The 20,679-nt window shown below is 39.0% G+C and overlaps 1 protein-coding gene across 38 annotated transcripts in view; it reads right to left on the bottom strand.

Moving 5' to 3' along the window:
* The window catches only part of kcnma1a (potassium large conductance calcium-activated channel, subfamily M, alpha member 1a), a 144,505-nt gene that overhangs the window by 51,281 nt on the left and 72,545 nt on the right, over positions 1-20,679 (bottom strand). For all 38 annotated transcript variants that reach the window (XM_040001555.1, XM_040001558.1, XM_040001557.1 and 35 more), the window contains exons 4-8: positions 10,658-10,751; positions 9,972-10,083; positions 2,917-2,992; positions 1,424-1,499; positions 5-175 (exon numbers count right to left, since the gene is read on the bottom strand). In XM_040001555.1, coding sequence (XP_039857489.1) covers positions 5-175; positions 1,424-1,499; positions 2,917-2,992; positions 9,972-10,083; positions 10,658-10,751 — 529 coding nt within the window. The remainder of the gene's footprint in view (positions 1-4; positions 176-1,423; positions 1,500-2,916; positions 2,993-9,971; positions 10,084-10,657; positions 10,752-20,679) is intronic.

Below are 20,679 nucleotides of genomic sequence, written 5' to 3'. Positions count from 1 at the left end.
TTACCAAACCGCCAAGGATGAAGAAGACCATAAAGAGGCGCCCCAAGGTGGTTCTTGCATAGACATCCCCGTAGCCCACTGTAGACATAGTCACCATCAGCAAGTAGACACATTCCCAATATGACAGTGACTGGGAATTTTGGAAGTTTTCCCAAGGATCCCCTGAGTTTTCCACCTAAAATTGACAAGGGAGTGATGCAGAAGGATCATTAGATACAATTCGCACAACCAATTTGCAAACAGAGTTTTTCTAAAAAGAAACAGTTTCCTGAGATTTGATTAAATCCAGCTGCAAGTGTGCCAGCATTCATCTCACTTTGTGACATCGCCTTCATTTAGTGAGCCTTGACTACCATCTAGTGGTAAAATCATTTAATACCTCATGAGTACGGATTTTCACTTTAAAAGCATCTGGCTTAACTGAAACCAACACTTTGATCAGAATAAAGGGAAGGTGAAGGAGGAGGCAATTTTATGCTCCATTTTATGTGTTTGTAATATTAAATACCACATCCCTAATTTTGGTTCACATGAAAGTTCCAAGGGTTAAAAACCCTATTTACAATTTACACGCATCCTACATGTGATCAGTATTAAAATGACATATATGCAGAAATCTAATTTAGTAGAAATGATCTCAGGCAGGAATAAAAGCAAGTCATGCAGCGTGATCACATGAAAAAAATCTGCTTTGTTCAACACAACTACTTTTTCCCGCCACTGGAAGTAAGCCTGATAATAACAACAAGAAGTGCCAAAAAAAAAAAAAAAAAAAAAAAAAAAAAAAAAAAAAAAAAGAGGAACGCTTCACCTGTCCTGGAATGTGACACGTGTCACCAATTTCTCCATTCAGATGGGATTCATGTGAGAGTTTAGCCGAGATAACAAGAGTAGATTTCAATAACAGGTCTAAATAATAAATCTGAATACAGATCACATGGAAATTCCAGGCATAAATTTAATATAAAAATCTGAGCTGATCTTTCAGAAAATACTGATGATTCACACACATAACATGCTGGTTATTTGCTTTGTGACAGTTAGTTAAAATTTGCCCTACAGAATAAACATAAGCTATTTACACAGATAGGGCTTGGCTTTAATATCCCTGATATATTTTATGTACATTAAAGTTAAAGTCACTAAAATGTCTTTAATTATGCTGCCTCCTAAGTTTTAGTGGCACAGCAGATAGTGCCCTATCCACATATGACATCACAGCAATGTTTTAAACTTGGAGAAATTTAAATTTTTACTAGCAAATACCATTAATTTAGGCTCTTTATTCATACTATCAGACTCACTGAAAGTGCTAGGTGTCACACTTGTGTCAGTGAGGTAGTTACAGTTAGTTCACTACAGTATCATTCTTTCTGGAACATTTAACTCTGGATGCCACTGGCCGTCACATCTGTCCACTTACCAAATGTATGAATCCAGCAGCTGTGAGCCATGTGCTTATGAAGATGGAACACAGGTTCACCAGCTTGATGGAATTGCTGCACAGAGTGGAAAAAAAATAAAACTCATTTAAGGCGGCGAGACCAGTGACAGAAAAAAAGAGATTTGTTTTATTCATATATATAACAAAGCTTTTGTGTTTTTTTACATCTTACAATAGTTGTAAGGAAATCAGGTTGAATAAAAATGGCAGAATTTTTTTCCCTATTATCTATTGTTTCCTTTTGTTTACTCCAAATCAACCACAGTGTTCATCACACACTCATGGTAAAAAGAAAGTCCCCAATCTTTCAGTTCAAGGTTTAACATAATAAAAACAATCATTTAATCCCCACCAGGTTTTAAAATTAGGTTAATGCAACCTCAGATGAAGAACACTTATATTACACTGTGTCGTCATTTATTTCACAAACATCACTGTGCAGAAATTTTGGCCCACTCTTCTTTAAATATTGCTTCAGTTCATTGAGGTTTGGGGTATTTGTTTCCTTTGTCAGCCATTCTGTTGCACATTTGCCTCTGTGCTCTGGGATCACTGTCCTGTTGCATAAGCCAGTTTGGGCCAAGTTTTATATGCTGGATAGGTGGCCTCACATTATACTCCAGAATACTTGGGTATACAGATTGCTTAATGTGCCACTCGATGATTGCGAGGTGCCCGGGTCCTGTCCCTGCAACACAAGCCCGAAGCATCAGCTCTCCTCCACTGTGCTGACAGCTGATGTTTGGTTTTCAAATGTGGCACTGTGCATTATGCCCAAACATGTCCATCTTGCTTTCATCTGCCCAAAACAAGCCACTCTTGTTCAGTCCCTTTTTAAATGCACTGACATGAACCTCAACATTTAGCAGGCTGTAGAGTCTGAGGTGTAGCTTTTTTATTTATTTTTTTATTTTTTTGGTGAGATGTTCACTCCTGGGATGATTGCCAACTGTCTTGAAAGTCTTCTAGCTGTGAATGACCTTCATCCCCGTAGAATACTGGATTGCTTCTTTAAGATCATTGCTGATGTCTTGGCATCGAATGCTCCAGACCAGCAAACTGCCAAAATACGTGCCTTTATAGACGTCCTCACACTTGCTGATGATTAAGTTGATGAGTTAATCAAGTACATTTGATTAGCGGCAACTGGTCACCACTTACCTTCTTAATATATATATATCGAAGTATTTACCTAATTGTTTATACACCGCTTCTGTATTTTGGCCTAATTTGTGTGAACTATGGTATGGCTATATTATTATGTTATACATAATATATGACTTGTTGTTTATCTGAGAAGATATTTACTAAATTTTAAGAACTGATAAGGACCAGATGATTTGTATTATGTCCTGATAAGCAAAGCATATTTATTTAAGACTCTAGGTGATAGGTTGGTCTTAATACTAAAAATTCTATTGTCAGGGTATGTGTGTGTTTTGTAAATGAAAAAAAGAAAACACTTTTCTTACCTTGTTTTCAAGATATTTAAGAATTGCAAAATCTCTGAGAACTGTATCAATCTTAGTGCTCTCAGGAATCTTAAACCTGCGTGAACAGAGAAGAACAGAGAAACGTATCAACATGTAACATGCACTGACAGGAGGGAAATGTAGAGACAACACCTGTGCAGACATCGTCCTGAGTTCAAACAACATGAGGTTCTGCATGTTGGCAGATCAGCTAGTGATGCAGCCCACATGTTACCACAGCATTTAGGCACAGTACAGAGCAACATCATCCAAATCATCAAATGTAGCTTATAACATACAAGAAAACAAAACAAAAATAATACATCAATAAATAAATAAATAGCACATTTTCTAAATAATTATGGTGTCAACCAAATTAGAAGGAACATTTTAAGCCGTGAGTGTCAGTGCAAAGAGCAGGTCCCTTATGGATTATAGAGCAATGTGGCAACTGCCTCATTGTCTTTTTATATAACAGGTCCAATCCCATAGAACAAGCATACATTGATTTATGTCAGTGATAAAAATTCCTACTGAAATTATACAATCAGACCCCACGAATATAAGGTTGTCACAGGCACATCAATGATTCTGATGAAGCAATCTCACGTATTACACTTAACCTAAGGCTCTTACCCCAGTTGGAGAGAATGTGTAAACAGGACCAAACAGAATAGTAAAGTCCTGTCTGGCTTCCCTTTTTCTCCTGTCCATGATGGCCCTGCCTCACCCTGTATCCATTCTGAAAAAGATCGCCACAAGACTTCTTTCGCCTCCATGTCTCTTGGAGGGTTTGCAAATTTACATCACTGTGTGTACGACGGTACACAAGCAGTTTAGGAGGAATCATTGTTTCTGGACCAAATCCAGTACTTGGGACTTGACTTCAGGTCAAGAAGTCTGTAATCCTCAAATATTTAGGGTCTTTAAGTATTCCTAGTAAATAACCAAAGAAAAGGCTTTAAAAAGAAACGCTTCCTTGATAGGACAATGTTGCTTCTGTTGGTGTTAAATCATTGGTCTCCGTGCATTCAGCTACAGCTGTATAGGTTTTCCATGTCAGTCGCATCAGAGAGTGTCTCTGTGAGCAAAATGTCAGCTCTAATATAATTGGTTTTTTTCTCATTTTTTGTTACAGTGCCTTTAATCCCCACAACCCAAACAGATTTACCTTTCTCCTGCCCCTTTTAGTGATTTACTACTAACCCCTATAAAGCCACGTCTCCATCAACACACAACTGTGTCAAACCTTTCAAAAAAGTCTGAACCATGCCAGGGATTAACAGAGATGAAAATAAAGCAGAACAAAAACAATAATCCGTACATAAAATGAGAGACCTGTTTTCACAACGAAATTTCAAACAACTCCGTCTGACAGTAAAAAAAAAAAAGTAAAAAAACAAAAACAAAACCCATCTCTGTCAGATTAGGACTACAGATAAGGAATCTACACTTCCATGTAAACATGTATTTAGGGCATAAATTCCTGAAACTTTTTTTTTTTTTTTTTTTTTTTTTTTTTTTATAAACAGACATAAATGAATCCTCCAGCTCCAGGTATTTTAGCAGAATCAAAGGAAAGACTCCCACTGGAGCTGGAAGCAACAAGACGACATAAAATCCAGATTATATTGTCATGACCCTCAGTAATCACTTTGTATCTATGGCAACTGAAGCTGTGTTTTTCTCATGTTTATGGGGCTGGAATCTGAAAGAGACCTGATATTGATACTGATACTTTTGCAAAAACCTGTTTGTTTTTTTAAACCCAAACAACAACAACAAATTTTAAATACACTCACCAGCTCCTTTGTAAAGTACTCCTTGCTAGTACTGAGTTGGACTTGCTTTTCTCTTCATAACTGCCTTAATGCCTCTTGGCACAAATTTAGCAAGGTCCTTTTTGAGCCATACTAACATGATAGCATCACACAGTTGAATTTACAGTCATCTGCACAAGATACACATCTTAATTTCCATTAAATCCCAAAGGTGGTCTATTAGACTGAGATCTGGTGACTGCAGAGGCTATTTGAGTACAGTGAACTCACTGCTGTGTTCAAGAAACCTTTGCGACATGGTGCGTTATTCTGCTGGAAGCAGATAAGCAAAAGATGGGTACACCGCGGTCATAAAGGAATGGCCACGTTCACCAACAATACTCAGATAGACTGTGGTGTTTAAATGATGATCAGTTGCTACTAGCAGGTTTTCTTGACCATGTCTAAATGCACCGAGTTACTGTCATGTCGTGTGGCTGATTAGATGTTTGTGATAAGCAGCTGAACGATTATATCAAACAAAATTGCGTTTCTCCTGTCCATGATGGCCCTGCCTCACCCTGTCATGTCGTGCGGCAACACAGATACATGTATATATAAATAATGCTTTTTAGTTTATTTTTAGTTTTCTTTAGTTGTAAAAACGACCATCTATAAATAATGTCAACGAATAATAAAACAGTTGAACAAATGTACAATATTAAACTTAATATTAATTAAGAAAAATAAATTAGCAACATAAGTTTCAATTTCATATTTTTTAATGACCACAAATCATGTTTTCATAGAAGCTGATATCCTATTGAAAAAAGGTAATGCTCCCCTTGGTGTTATACTGCTTCCTGTTTTTACTCCACTACATGATGGATGCAATTATTGTAGTTTCGGCTCCACCCCATTTATTTTAAAGCTTTAGATGTGTATTATTTCGCAGATATATCAAGCCATCTAGCCATATATGGTGTAACAACAGGTCAACAACAGCTGCAACATTAAATGTATGAATCAATAATTTCATAAGTATTATACTATGATATCATTTATACAGATGAGTCTTGAAAGTTTTACTTCAACTACTTTAAATATGTTTTGTTTATATCATTGTTAGCCTACTTAAGTAGTATTCTAATTTTACTTTGGTATGAAAAAAAATATCCAACTGATGGTGTGGATCGTAATTCATACTGCACACATGTAATCCTGACTGACCTCACTGTGTTTTGCCTTTTCACATTGGCTTTGGATGCAGTGATTCACACCTGTTTAACAATAACAAACAAAATTGTACATAAAAACAAATGACTACGCTCCACAAACTGAAACTGTATATTTGTTCGACTGGCAAAGACAGAAATGCTGTGTTGCACTTACAACACAAAACATAGCAGCCAGCTTTTTGACATAAAACTGATGTGACAACATCAACAAATACTTCGCAAATTTGGCGTTCAGATTGTAAATATCAGACATGCCACCAAACACACAGTGATGCTGCGATGCAGGTGGCTGCAGAACGCATTTTTCTCAATTAGTGTGAAGCATCTGTGTTTGTGTTATGCTGTACATCTGTGCGTGTGGTATTTTGTCTTGCGTTTAACACTTTGTGAGACTTTGTGGACAAATATCTGTTCACGCCATCACATCTGAGACTTCACCTACACTGAGTGAGAGCAAGAAAAAAAGCCCCACAAAGGCCTACAACAATTATAACACACAATAATTTCTTTTCTATAAAAAAAAAAAGTGTATTATGTAAAAATCATGTTAAAAACAAACCAAAAAAAAAAACCTCAATGAAATTCTCTTGCTGTGTTCATGTATGAGAAAATCTCTTTCCCGCACATGCCAAAGCCTCTTGCACACATGTGTCAGCTTGCCAGATGCTCATTCAAAAAAAAAGGTTTTCTGTTCTGTGCCCGCTCTTACTTAATTGAGGCTTTGCAAGCCCAAGCACTGCCTCTGTGTCACATGTCCTGGATGGGCAGCTTTCTGGGGCTTTTTATCAATCGGCAGGCTGGAGCAGTTCATCTGGGATAACACTGACAGTAAACCAAGCCAGGATTAGATTATATGATGCTACGCTAATCTAAACACACAGATCCTCAACAAGTGTACACAGCACTGACTCTTCCTGCTCATTCATGGAGGATAAACAGTCCATATTTATCAATACATACAAAAAAAATGTTCAAACTGCAACACGCAAGAAGCCTGGCTATACCAAAGAGGCTTAAACTTCCCTCAAAATAGTTTCCCTTCCCTACCATGAGCTGAAGGGCCATATAAAGCGATCATGCCCATATCAGGTACTGTAAGCCTCTTTCAGCAGGAAACCAACAAACTAACCCACCACTAGGAGGCAGTAGCATGTCAGAATATAAGGCATGTCTGAAGGCTACAAACTACTGCACATTCTTCAGGCCAGTGAAGCTTCAATAATATTAGATTGACACTATTTCTTACTGGCTATCCAAAAACAACACACTTTAATCAAATACAATGAAATAGAAATAAAATGGACTTTGCAATTGTCTTTAGGTATTTTCATGATGCCATTTGTCTTTAAAAAATTGTTTTATTCCTTAAATATTTAAAACTGGGAAGGTAGTCCTCTGTAATGGCTGTGGTGGAAAGGCATGGAGTTAACTTACAGGGTGTGAAAGCTAAGGCTCAGTAGCCACAAGATCTATGAGCATCTTTCAAACGGCAAATCCCACACTGTCAGGACTCTTGGGAGAAATGTTAAGTTCAAGTAGTTAAAGGAGATTAATTCCTTTTTCCAAGGAAGAACTCTACATGCACTCTTACATTAGCCTCACATCATTCTCCTCCCCTTAATCAATGTCCAATTTGCAAAGCCAAAGAGAACATGACTTAAAATGTGCACAGCGTATACAGGCACTGCCTTGTGTGCAAAGTGGGTGAATACTCTACCACAGAGCACAGGGCAGAGCCCTTATTAGTGGGCTTTTTATTAACCGGGCACACCTCCACTGAATTTCCACTGGTCTTCTCCAGGACTGAAACGAGAGGTAGTATAATTGTGATATATTATGCTGGCTGGTGTGTGGTGTGTATTCCCTACCAGCTAATTGAAGTGAAGATGAACCAATCCAAGGGGATTGAAGAGCACAATACGCACTCTTAACAGCCACCATGGCTTCTAACAAAGCCTGCGTTAAGGAACAGTATGGACACTTAACTAAATGAAAGTAACAGCAGTTGTGCATTAGCTCGTTTTGGCCCTGTTAAGCTGTCTGATGGAAGTGAACAACCACATACACAGCTAAAGCAAAACGGGCAATTTCATTTATTTAACAGTGAATTGCAAAGGTCACCATCAGAAAGCAGATCAGGTACATTTTCCGACTGGTACCGTTTAATTGTGCTTATTTTCCTCCCACCACAGAGTTCCATATTAACTCCCTTATTAATACAGGATATAAGCAGTTAATAATGACTGCTATTCTCAGGTTCTCGACCTGATTATGAAGACACTTTCAGCACATCATTGGTATTCTAAAATCGACCGTCACATCCTACTGCAGATCGACGCTCTGTTAATTTTATAACATGGGCTTCGCAGCACTTTATGTTGCTATTAAACACAACGCCCGGTAAAAATAAACCCATCCCAATGCATGACAGAGGGTTTTCTGTTCTTTTACTGTGCTGCTGTTAGACAAGTCCAGCACTAAAATAAAAAATGTCTTTGTTTTTATGAGGTGGAGATGCCACCTCTCGTGTCACCATTGTGAAACTGAAACGCACTGAGTCTCCCCATTTAAAAATAATGAAGAGCCCTGGAATCTAGGGCATCTCTAAATAAAAAAAACATTATAGGCACATTTTGTTTAAGGATAACAGCTCGCAGTGAAGCTGGATTATATGTTAAGGTGTTGTTCTTTCCTTCATCAGGTCTACATGCAGGATATTTAATAATCATTACAGAACATCAGCCAGCAGCCAGACCACTATTTCACAATCTTTCATCATCCTCATCAAGGCCCTAACGCCAACAGTCTTCTGGGGAGGAGATGAGGACACCTTGCATCATGAAACCAGACTACTTGGCTTGGCCACGTCTAATTCATTACACAGCTTGTTCCGTGTGAAATTCGCGAACCGCTCTGCGCTTCTTAAGAAACCTTCATCAACTCAGAGATCAAACATTCACAGCCTCACATTACTTCACAGAGTCAGTGATTCTGGCGGGCATGTAAAAAAAAAAAACCTGAGGAAAACCAGCATTATCGAGCGATTCCTCGTGTTTCTTCTCAAATTTAACAAAAACCTTGCCAATGGCAATATCGATTGCTCTACTCTTTTAAAACTCAGTGAAATCCTTAAAAATGTAGCAGTGAACACCAAGAGCACCCTGAAACGGTCACATTTAATTAATTGTAATATTTGAGCACTCCTACTGTTACTGATAAAGAGTGTTGGAGACAAACTCGACAAAAATGGCAATTTGAAGGAAGGCTAAATGTCAGTATTAGTGTGACTACTGCATTAACATTGTCGCTCAGCAATTTTTGTATTCCAGTGACACAATAAGACCAACGCTGGAATAGTGTCGGCACGAACGAGCTTCTTTTTTGAGGTTTTTAAAAGCAGAGAGGCAGAGCATCCAAAAAAGAACACACCTACAAAGAACTGCAATGTAATTTAGGTCACATCATCTAAACACGGTGGGGAAAAAATAGGTCGTTATGTAATGCAGGTTAGGGTATTTTCCAGTCTGCTCATGCGAGAGTGTGTATAAGTGTGTATGGGGATATCACATGCTTTTACATGTGCATTTTTTTGTTCGCATGGATGTGAATGAGTCTAATAGATGGTACAGCACTGTGAGGTACCCCAGGTGCAACGCCTCGACGGACCAAATACTAATGAATGTGAAGCACAAACATGGAGAGTCACCGAGCCACAGCCCTACTCTGAGTCACTTTCACTCCCATTAGTTGATCCACTCTGCTGTGTCTGTGTTCCCTGAAACATCAGAGGAACCCAGCCCTGTCACTTTCAATGACGAGGGAACATTGACTGTAGCCGCAAGCAAGAGAGCCTCCGAGACTTGCTCCCAGTGATGGGGAGACGGTGGGAGTAATAGGAGGAGATAAAAGGAAGGGTGGCATTCAATGACAGAGGGCAAACAGGAATAGAAAGACACAAATGTGAGGATGAAAATCATTAAAAATAAGCGCAAAGGAAAAGCAATAGGGTCGATAGAGTGAGAGCTATAAGTTTAAGTTTATGGATATGGAAACTTACCAAGCCAGCTTCTGTTTAAGTAGACAGAGACGAACACAGGAGGAACAGTGAAGAAGTCAACCACTGAGTTGACCTCCAGCCAGAACCACAGCTTGTCATTGGCTGCTATAAACTGTCAAAAAGAACAAAGGTGACAACTGAAGGTTAATTTTGCACAAAACATCCTGACTTTGCCACAGCCCGCTCTTCAAACTGCTGTGTCTTCTTTTGACAATGCTGACTTATTATACACAATGACAAAAACTTCACCCTACTTGCTGAGTCATGCAGTAATGGTTGTTGGTGTAAGCAGCTTATGAGTTTGTTTGTTTTTTTCATTCATTCAGGATGTCAAGCATCCGGATAGCATTTGCACCGTCGGAATTCTGCTCTTGCATGACAGCCATGCTGGGAACATCGTTACAGCAATGTCAGCTTAAACTAAAGGTACGCTGTTTGAGTAATGGGTGACTAAGGTAAAAGTCTGCACATGCATGTCAGTTGTCCAAAAGATTACTGTGTCTCAAAGTAACTGTTTTTTATGCCATCATAAAAATAAAATCAATAAAAAGCAGTAAATGAATGAAGTCAGATGCATTAAAGAGCCTTTTTGAAGATAAAACAACAGCTATATGGCTGTATTTTGTAGTACATCCATTGCACAGCATATGCATGTAAAAAATGGGTGTGTGCATGCACCAGCTTACCCGCAGGCCAAAGTAAAGAAGGAAGAATACGTTGAAGGCCATATCAATCTGTAACGTGAAATCTTTGTAGAAGTTCTGGCAGGATTCTATAGGACTAGAGACAGAGAGAATTATCAGTTAACAGCAATTATCAGTCAGTAAATGTGAAATAATTTGATCAAAATATGGAGTTATAACCACTGTAATAAAACTGAAATCTCCTGTAATACTGAGCTCAATGCAATGATGGTGTTTTACGTCGACTGAGTCCGAGGAGTGAGTGGGAGGGGCGGGTCATAGAGCAAGATGAAAGACTTATGGCTCTAGCTTAGCTGTAGAGTCAATCACATCTAGATGAAACGGCCGAAAATATACTGAAAGTGGAGTTTGCTTTGATGTGACAGTACTTTCAACACGCATAAATTATTCCGCGTCTGTCACACACAAATGTTCCAAAAGATAGTCCCTCATTTGAAGAGAATGTGTGGAGACTGCAATCACTGGGCTGGTGATACTCTTCAAAAAGGCAGATGATGATAAATGAGTTATTAACTGTCTGGTCTGTCATATGATCCATTTTCTTATTTACCGCATGATGATTAACCATTAGCGAGTTGGTGCTCGCAACAAAAGCAATAACAGGCTCTGTGCCCACCCCATTCTTCACTTGGTCATGGGCCTATAGTATTTTGCTCTTGAGTAATGAGGAAATCCCACTGTGGGGATAAGCATGAATATGCATTACGGTGTGGCTGACTATAGGCGACCTTTTGGGAATGTATAGAGCGGTGAGGGAAGACACACTGGGCTATTACCACAGCACACAGTTCAAAGTCAAGTTAAATGTTTAAGTCTACATGTGTATGTAGGGGGCCCATGGGGATGCAGTGTATGAATCAGAATGGAGTTTACCACATAATGAGACCCCCAAAGGTAATGATTAGTGAAACTTAATCATCTTCCAGTTAACATCAGACTCTTGATCACATGATGCTTTTTTAATAATGGCTGACTAAGTAGAGAAGGAAGATTGCTCGAAGAGGATGATCCAACTTCTAATACGTGGCCTTGTTGGGCATATCCCTAAAGACTGATGTGATCTTTTAGACACTGATGCTGAGTGCCAGGATGATATGGATCAGTCTCATTTATGCAGCAACTGTTTAAAAATCTAATCCTTGGAGATCAGTAATGGACCACCAGAAGTATCTTTACGCGATATCAGATCAAATTGAAGCAGCTCACAGATAATAAGTAAATAATAAGTATTTGGCATCCAAAATATTCATCCGCAAATCTTCTAACATCTACACAGTGAAACTCACACAATGATTTAGAAGTTCAACCTTAGCTAATGTTTGCAGACCTACACGCAAGTCAGTGTCTTAACAAAGCACATATTTATACACATGCAGATGGTGCATACTGAAGACACCATTTGGAGCGGTCACTGTGGAGTTTTCCCTTGGGCCCAGCTCTGGCCTAATTCTGAATAACCACTAAAGTCATGTGACTGACTCTTGACAATACAGAGAAAGCATGGCAGCAGCAGCAGGGCTCGTGTGGTTCACTGAATCTGCCGTCTATTCACTTTAGAAAAACAACACAATGGTTACACAGAGAGCTCGTGTTTAGTCATTTTATAATCATCATTGGAAAGCAAAGCTCATCATTAACTAAAGTAGGGGGAAGACACAGTGAGATGATTTCATCAGTACAACATGGGTACAGTCCAATTATAGAGCGGCTGAATTTTAAACTGCATATTACGGCAATGTGAACTACAAAGGAAGAAAAACAAGAACAGACAGGTGACTTTTTTCAAGTCCACTGTTTTTCCACCTTCTCCCTGCATTAGTTTTGCCAACCTTGGCTGTTCTTTTGTGGACATTTTTAAAAGCACAAATAAAAATGAAGCCACACTCCTAATACACGTGTGCTAATAAATGGATTTGATGTACTGCAGTCATAGAGTTGAGTGCCATCACACGCGTACAAAGAGTTATCTTTTGTCTGCTAACATTAAAGCAACATTTTTTCAAATAATGTATTCCTTTAATTTAATCTAAAGCTGCACTAAATGCAGCAGAAAGCAGTTTCCAGCCAAAAAAAAAAAAGCTGACTGTGCACTACAGTACCTGAGCCTCACAGAAAGATACGCAAAGCAGGAACTACTTGACAAACTAAGTGGAACATTTAGAAGCTAAAAGGGCAGAGAGACTGTTTTATATTGTGAGGCCAGGTTTAATATTCAGACGATGTTAAGTAGAAATATTTTTTCCAGAATTCTGCTAGAAAAATGTTATTTATTGAAACGTGCAAATATACATGCAAATATCTCTTTTATGACTGTCTGCTGCCTTTTGTTCTGCTTTCTGTCAAGATGATCCCACACTGCCTCAATAATGTTGGGGTCCAGACTCTAGGGAGGCCAATCCATGACTCATAGTGTTCAATTTTGTGTTTTTCTCTCCAACTATGCTTTTACTGGATTGGCAGTGTGTTTGGGATCATTGTCATGCTGAAAAATGAATTGGATGCTGTCTGCATTCATAATTACATGCATTTTGTCAACACCACTGGATGAAATCTTAATGTTTTTTTAGGCCCGATATTTTGTCTTCCATTTTTCCAGTTTCCTCAGTTTTGTTGTAACCGCACACTGAGCACAATAGTGAGATAACTGAGCTAATAGCTCTTTAGAAATCATCTTACTTGTACCAAAATACTATTGTACGCCTTTCAAACTGTGTTTTCTTTATACATTCAAGTAAAGAGATGGGAATACATTATGTGTTTTTGCGACTGGCTACTAGTAACAAAGCATGGAGACCATGTTAAAAATTACAAGAAAGTATGAAAGGAAATGGAAAGAAATTACGGCTGACCCAAGAATTTAGTACAGTATGTATTATATATAAACAAGCAATTCATTTGTATTACAATTTTCTGTCTATCCGTCAACCATAGAAAACAAGAATTTACACAAGACAGATTTTGCAAGAAAAAGATGGCATTACTATTCAGTTTACTCCTGCTAAAATTGGATTTAAGGAACTCAGTAGGTCCTTGGCACAGAAACAGAAGCCAGGTCATTATATTCCTACTGGGTGTAGCTCAGGAGGTATAGACCAGGTCAACTACTGATCAAAAGTTTAGCGGTTCGATCTCTGGCTCCCCTAGTCTGTATGCCAAGTATCCTTGGGTAAGATACTAACCCCAAGTTGCTCTCAGATGCATCCATCGGAGGATGAATGCATGTGAATGTTAGCTAAAAAGCACTGAAAAGCATAGAAAAAAGTGCTGGTGTGAATGGGTGAATGTGGCATGTCGTATAAAGTGCTTTGAGCGCTCCATGAGGGCAGAAAAACGCTATATAAGAGTCCATTTACCATTTACTGATTTTGATGAGTGAACTCTGAGACACCCCTCCTCAAACTGACCCCTTGCAACTCAACAAAAATTTCTTCAGACATGGCATTTTTAAAAGTTAGGTGATCCTTTATAAAGGATAACCTAAGGCAAAATTCATTCATAGCATATAATCCTAAGTAAGAGAGCAGTGGGCGACACCTGAGAACAAGCTCCAAGTCTAAGCCTGTGCCTTGATCAAGGAAAATTAACCCAGCAAGTTTCTTCCTGTGACAGAAGGAAACCAATGAAAGCCTGGAGACAACATGTAAACTTTAAAAGTTGACATTACTGTCACGTTAACACTTTTAGTCACACATACAATCAGAACTGCTCCCAACAAATATAGATGTTTACATCTGCGCTGTAACTGCAATAATTTAATCAACCGATTTGCACTACAACCTGGTTTGCCTCTTATCTGTAGTTAATTTTATTTAATTTTAATAACTGTACAGTACTCTGTTTATAGTAACCATTGTCCTTAATGTAAATATGTAAGAAAAATTGTGTATGTTTCTGTTCTGTGTCCTGTTTACTGTTTGTTGTATATGTGTCTTTCTGGCTGCTGTTACAACCAAATTTCCCCTTGTGGGACAATTAAAGGATTATTCTGTTCTATCTATTCTTCTATTCTACATCTCCAAAAGTTGATTCTGTTCATCTGGACGTAGCGTTTTGTGGGAGAAACGTTTCGTCACTCATCCAAGTGACTTCTTGGATGAGTGTTTTAGTCACACAGCTCAAAAGTAGTCATGAAATAGTTAATGAAGCCTTAAAGTTAAATGCTAAGGACAAAAGCAAATAATTAGCAACAACTGTGGCCTGACAAAACTCAATTCAAAATCCCTTAAAAATGGGTTCATACTTGAGAATTCTGCAGCCATGTCCAGGTGCCACTGCATATGCCTTCGTCAACGTCACATGTTATCAATTTGTCATAGGATAAAAGTGGGTTGCCCACGAATTCACTCATTATTGACCTGAACAACTATTCAAAAAGATGATAAGCCTTTTAATTCTGTTATGCATTGCCCAGCAATAGGATGGGCGCTTCTGTTATTGAACCCCACTATCTGTGTCACCTTCCCACACAAAGAGTGTGTAAGACAAGACAAAATCCAGATTCCTGCTTTCAATGTCATTTCACACTCTGCAATCACAAGGGATTCCTGGCCACATGCTGCCAGTGTCCTGCAGAAAATAGATCTGCCCACCACAGGTCTTATTACTCCTTAAGCTCTGCCACAGCCTGGGGTTACACCATCGTGCCTGACAGGAAGAGGAGACGAGAGAGAGACGGAGCAAGAGGAGGGAGCAGGGGTGGTGGGAGAGAAAGAAAGACAGCAGCAAGACATGTAGAGATTAGACAAGGAGAGAAGAAAGGTTGTGACATAAGAGGGAGAAGAGCCGAAGATGTAAAAGTGACAGCGGAAAAACTCTTCATCTCCAACCCCACTGTGCTTATTACCTAAACTAGGACTAGATATGCACATGTATACACACGCAGACACACAAGCAGAATAACAATTAGGGGCAAAATCTCGCAGGATATTAAAGGTAGAAGCATCAAAATCCTCTGATCCCCACCTAACCCACCACAAGATGGGCCAGACAGGCAAAAAGCCATTTGCGTCTCAAGGGCAACAGAGTATGTTGATGATGATGATCTAAAAATAGTCCCGAACACCTTCAGTCCGTCAGCAGGACCCAGTCATTCGTTAGCCTGCACATGACCTTGGCTAGCTGCAGGAGCAACAGCAATGTTTCTCCCTGAGGAAACAACAACAACACGCTACTGCTGACATGACTAATGCTTACAATCACCGTGCAACACACACCAAATCTGAGTCACTCTTCATAGACGAGAAATGTCGCACTCTTTGTTTTAGATTATTGCATTTTCTGAGTCTCATTTTTTAAAAGTCATCAGGTGTTAATAAATGTGCTCGGGCTGAAAAATACGGATGTGTCGGGGATAATACCCAAACGTCTAATAGCTTAGGTGCAGCATTTCTCCAGAGGACAGCACATGGAAGCGGCACAGCACGGAGGGGTCTGTGAAGCTGAAAGAAGGCCAGGTTGGTACTCTGATTGATTTAGGTCAAGGCACCATTACTAAAATAAGAAATACTTTAGCAACGACAAGGGCAACGGACAAATAAAATCCCTCCAGGGAAGCTAAAAATAGACAACTCAATTTTGTAATGTGAGTGCAAATGACTTGCCTCCTGCTGCAGGCGTATCCTGTATTAAGACTTTATTTTAGTCTCAAGCTGCCTATGAATGAAAATAGCTCACCTTTAAAAGAAAGCACAATTTCATATAATGCAAGCAGCAAAAAGAAAAAGAAAATCAACAGGTGAGTGCATTTTTAATATACTGCAAAGCCACAAAAGCTAAAATACATGAAACAAGCAACTCTGCTTTTGAACACAAACTAATTAAGAGATAATAAACTGTGGTTATTCAGAAAGTGTAAGTCTTTATCAGCTCACTGATGAAAGTCGTCAAGCAATTAAGTCGGCTGTGCTGAGTCCTACTCCTATTTGGTCTCATTTCAGGTCATTTAATCAGGGCATTATCACCTATTCATGTAAAATAACCTTCTTTAAGGACAAAATATTAACTCCTTAATGCCTAGTCAATTTTAATGCACGAGATTTTGTACGTTTTTGAGGCTTCTACATCATCAGTGTGATTTTCTTTCCCCCTGAAAGGGCTAAATAAATTGCACAAAACATTTTGGAGCAATAAATTGTATTAAGAAAAGTGCCAGATATAGCAAATATCACAAAAAAATGAAAATTAATATTTAAAAAATTAATTTGTCACATGGTTATCAAGAATTATCAGGGAATTATTTCACTGAGTTTATTATATAACACTTATATAATATTTATTGCAATATTCTTATCAAAAAGACATTTCTCCTAAAACTCAGAAGTAAGATTCGTTTAAAATAGTTTATCCATTGGAGAGAAAATCTATTATTTTAATTCTGTCATAGTTAAATTCAGTTTCAGATCATTCACAGTAAGTGATAGAAAACTTACTTTGTGTGTTCAGAGAGTTTTAATGGTCTGAAAAGGTAAGATTACAATGTTTCCAATTTCTTGTCTCTCCATGTTAGCCCTGTAATATGTAATAGACTATAGACTATAGAATACCTTGGGTGTCACCAAAGGTCAACTGGGAGAAGCTCACGATCAATAGTCATAGGGAACTGTTGAGAGCAATTCATGGTATGTGTAATTTTGTACCAGTTTGTTTTAAGTTTTTTCTAGATGAGGACCAATCAAGAAAAATGAACATTTTTTTCCGATATAAAGTAATCATTTTTGTCTTCTGTTATTCATAAGACGACTGTATAACCTTCAATTCTGTAAGTTTTCGGCTTTGGTGAGTGTGTGTCTCACAGTGCACTGTTTCAACATAGGCAATACTTTTTCTTATAAAAAAGGCGAGCTGGTCCTCTGAGGCGCTAATACAAGATTTGTCCAGTTTTCTCTGCTCTGGTTACATTTAAACATTTATTACCTCCATTTACACTAAGATGCTACTTTATCTCCTTCCTTATTCCTTAACCACCAATCTTTCGCTTGGGTTCAGTACTTTGCAGCATATAAATGCAGTGAGCTTATTTATAGGCCTTCATCCTGTTTAACAACAACATCATCCTGGAAAACATGAATAGACAGAGACTACTGAAACTCTTCATTTTAATGCAGGCGTAATTAAATGAAACTGAATGTTTTGGGGTAGCTTCCATGCTGTGTCTAAAATAGCTTCCACTTATAGAACATCAGGAGAAGAAAAAAGAACATCTTTGTTTATTAGCATCAACATGGCAAGATGTAGCCATTTGTAACAGCAGGTTTCCATGGTAACTTTAAGCCTCTTAAGCTCAAATTAAGTTTTTTGTTGCTAATGCACAACCAAGTCCTGCAGTGGTACTTCTGAGTAAAAAAAAACAAAAACCTCATAAAATATGTATGTGGGGTAATCAGGTTGTTAGTTTCTAACTGTTGCAAATCAGCAACGTCTGCCTGGAGAGGGTTAACAATCAAACTGACAAACAAAGTGCCAAGTGACCTGGCTAATCATGTGTCCAGTCATTTCTTTCATTAGACCTTGATCATGATGCAGTGCATGCACGGGATACACAAGGTAACTGTCGTTATAATAATGCTTTAGGACTGTTATACTATATTGTCACATCTATAGCTTAATCGAAAGTGAATATTTTTCAGACTCTTTCTTAGGCCACACGCAGATGACAAAGGCAATTAAATAGCCTAATTTTAGCAGTGTAGGAGAGAGGCTCCATTGTGACCAAACAGTGCTGTTACGTTCCACAACATTCACAAAAACGTTGTTGACATTTAATAATTTCTCATAGTTTTTCTTTTCATTCAAGTGTTGATAATCGCTCAGTTATCGGGCAAGAGAAAATCCCCCTAAGAGTTTGGATAAAAATAATGAAATGCCATTTTTGTCTCGAGTGGGAGAGATTTTGGTAAATTGATGAAAATTGCATCTTGATGGGAGTCATTTTTCTTTTTACCCTGCAAGTTGTGGATTAAGTCTGAATCCACTTGGGAATGGTGTTAACTATGACTTAATCATACTCATAGTTACACAGTCCTCGCTGATCCACACAGAAACAAAGCTATTCCACCCAGACACAACAATCAGGTGTTGCAAACACCCAACGTCCTTTAATAGGCTACCCTTCATTGTGACAGTCTCCTGTGCTTGCCTCAGTGCTCAGCCATATTTCTCACCTTACCCTATTAATGAATAATCAGGCACTGCTTCTTTGCGATCACACACCAATGATAGAGTTACGGGCACCAGATGCTGCTTTTCAAGCCTCTTTGAGGCAAAATTGAGTCTGTATGCTTATACAGACGGGCACCTCTTCACATTAACGTGACTGTGCAAGCATGCGCATGCAGAAGCATGCATGTGTGACATGGAGGGATCGAGAGAGGAGAGAATAGAAACAGAAGTGGAGCAGGAACAAGGGCATCCCTTTAAGAGCAGCCTGCAGAGACTTTGTCCTACATTCCTCTTTGTTTCATGGGAGCACAGAGGAAGGGGAGGGAAAAAAAAGGGATGAAGAACGAGGGATGGGCCAAGGTATTAAAACAGATTCAGATGTGGGCGGGAGAGGACGCAGTATTCTCCCATTGAAAACATCCCCAAAATAGCATCAGTTTGGCAAGTGAAGTCTGCCGCAGAGGAAGAGAAAAGGCATTGCCTTATCATCCATTATTATGTGCACTGTGGTAAACAAGCAGTTTGAGAAAATAAACAGATGGACAATCTTTTTCATTAAAGTTACATTACCATTCATTCGGGGAAAAAAAAAAAATCATAAGAAGCAATCTGCTTAACAACAACAACATGGTTTCCAAGTCAGTGACAAGTAATATATTTGTTCAACTGGGAGGGCATCCAATTACCAATTCCCAGCTTTGAACTCTGTCTACCTGCTTCCACAGAAGATTTTGCTGTTTTTTTAATCTGTGGAGAATACTGGCCATCATAACTCCTGCCAGGAAAAGTCCCACCTGCAGAAAGGTAGAAGCAACACGGCTCCTAGGAGACTGACCTGGGCCTCCAGAACGCTACATTTTCTTCAGTGTTTTACCCTTATGTGGCCTCACGGGGTTTCCCTACATCACTCAAGTAGATATAAAAGCCCATCGTGCAGCTCCAGCCTCACGAGGTCCAACCCACATGCACTTACTCCACCGCATGTCTCTTTTTGCCATCACCACAGGGAACGAACCATAATCCTTCCCATTACTGTTGCCTTTTTCACAGACAATTTCAGAAGGATGTTCAGTTCATCCCATGGCCAAAATAGCATATTGGGAAAGCAAGGCACTGAGCCTGAATAGTCCATGAGTCTGGAGTAATTGCTGCCATTAAAAGAGTGACCTATAAATCTGCGCTCATTGATTTCTCAGTCATTAACATTTAGTGGCAGGGATGCTGGTGGGAGAGAAGGTCATATCTGGGGAGCGTTTTTAAACGCAAGCATTTGGAGGAGAAGAATGCGAGTCTCACCATTGCAATGTATGAATTTTTTTTTTTTTTTTTTATATCTGACATACATGCGTGTGTAACATAAAACAAAGGGTGATAATGAGAGAAAGAATGTGTGTCCACAACTGTGCCCTTGTGTAGAAGCTTGTTGGACTGCGTGGGCTAATCATAGCCAAAAACGGGGAGTAAAATGTAAAGCTTGCGACAGGTGCAAGTGACAGGTAGCGTAGATGCAACGTGTAATTTGCACTATGGCCAGCACGATACACGCCTTGGATTATTTTGAGGTCAGCAGCTGCAACTTTCAGATATTGTTTGCAATTAGATGTTAGAGCAGATTGGTGCCGAGACAAAGATGTCTTTCTTAGAAGACAGTTGACAAAGAATTAGGATGTGGTCAGCTGACATGTAACAAATGGCGCAGAGCACGCAAGAGGCTTCAGCTGCTGTAGTGAAAGTATGGCCATAACACAAGGCTGGTCCTATTTACGATGTGAAATGCTAAAGCGTCAAGTGGAGCTCCTTGGGGTTGATTAGTAGCCCCCCTCCCTGAGTGGAAGTACACACGTGAT

Source organism: Simochromis diagramma, unplaced genomic scaffold (genome assembly GCF_900408965.1).
Source record: "Simochromis diagramma unplaced genomic scaffold, fSimDia1.1 OVJJ01000421.1, whole genome shotgun sequence".
NCBI lineage: Eukaryota > Metazoa > Chordata > Actinopteri > Cichliformes > Cichlidae > Simochromis > Simochromis diagramma.
This window is presented reverse-complemented; position numbering and strand designations above follow the sequence as displayed.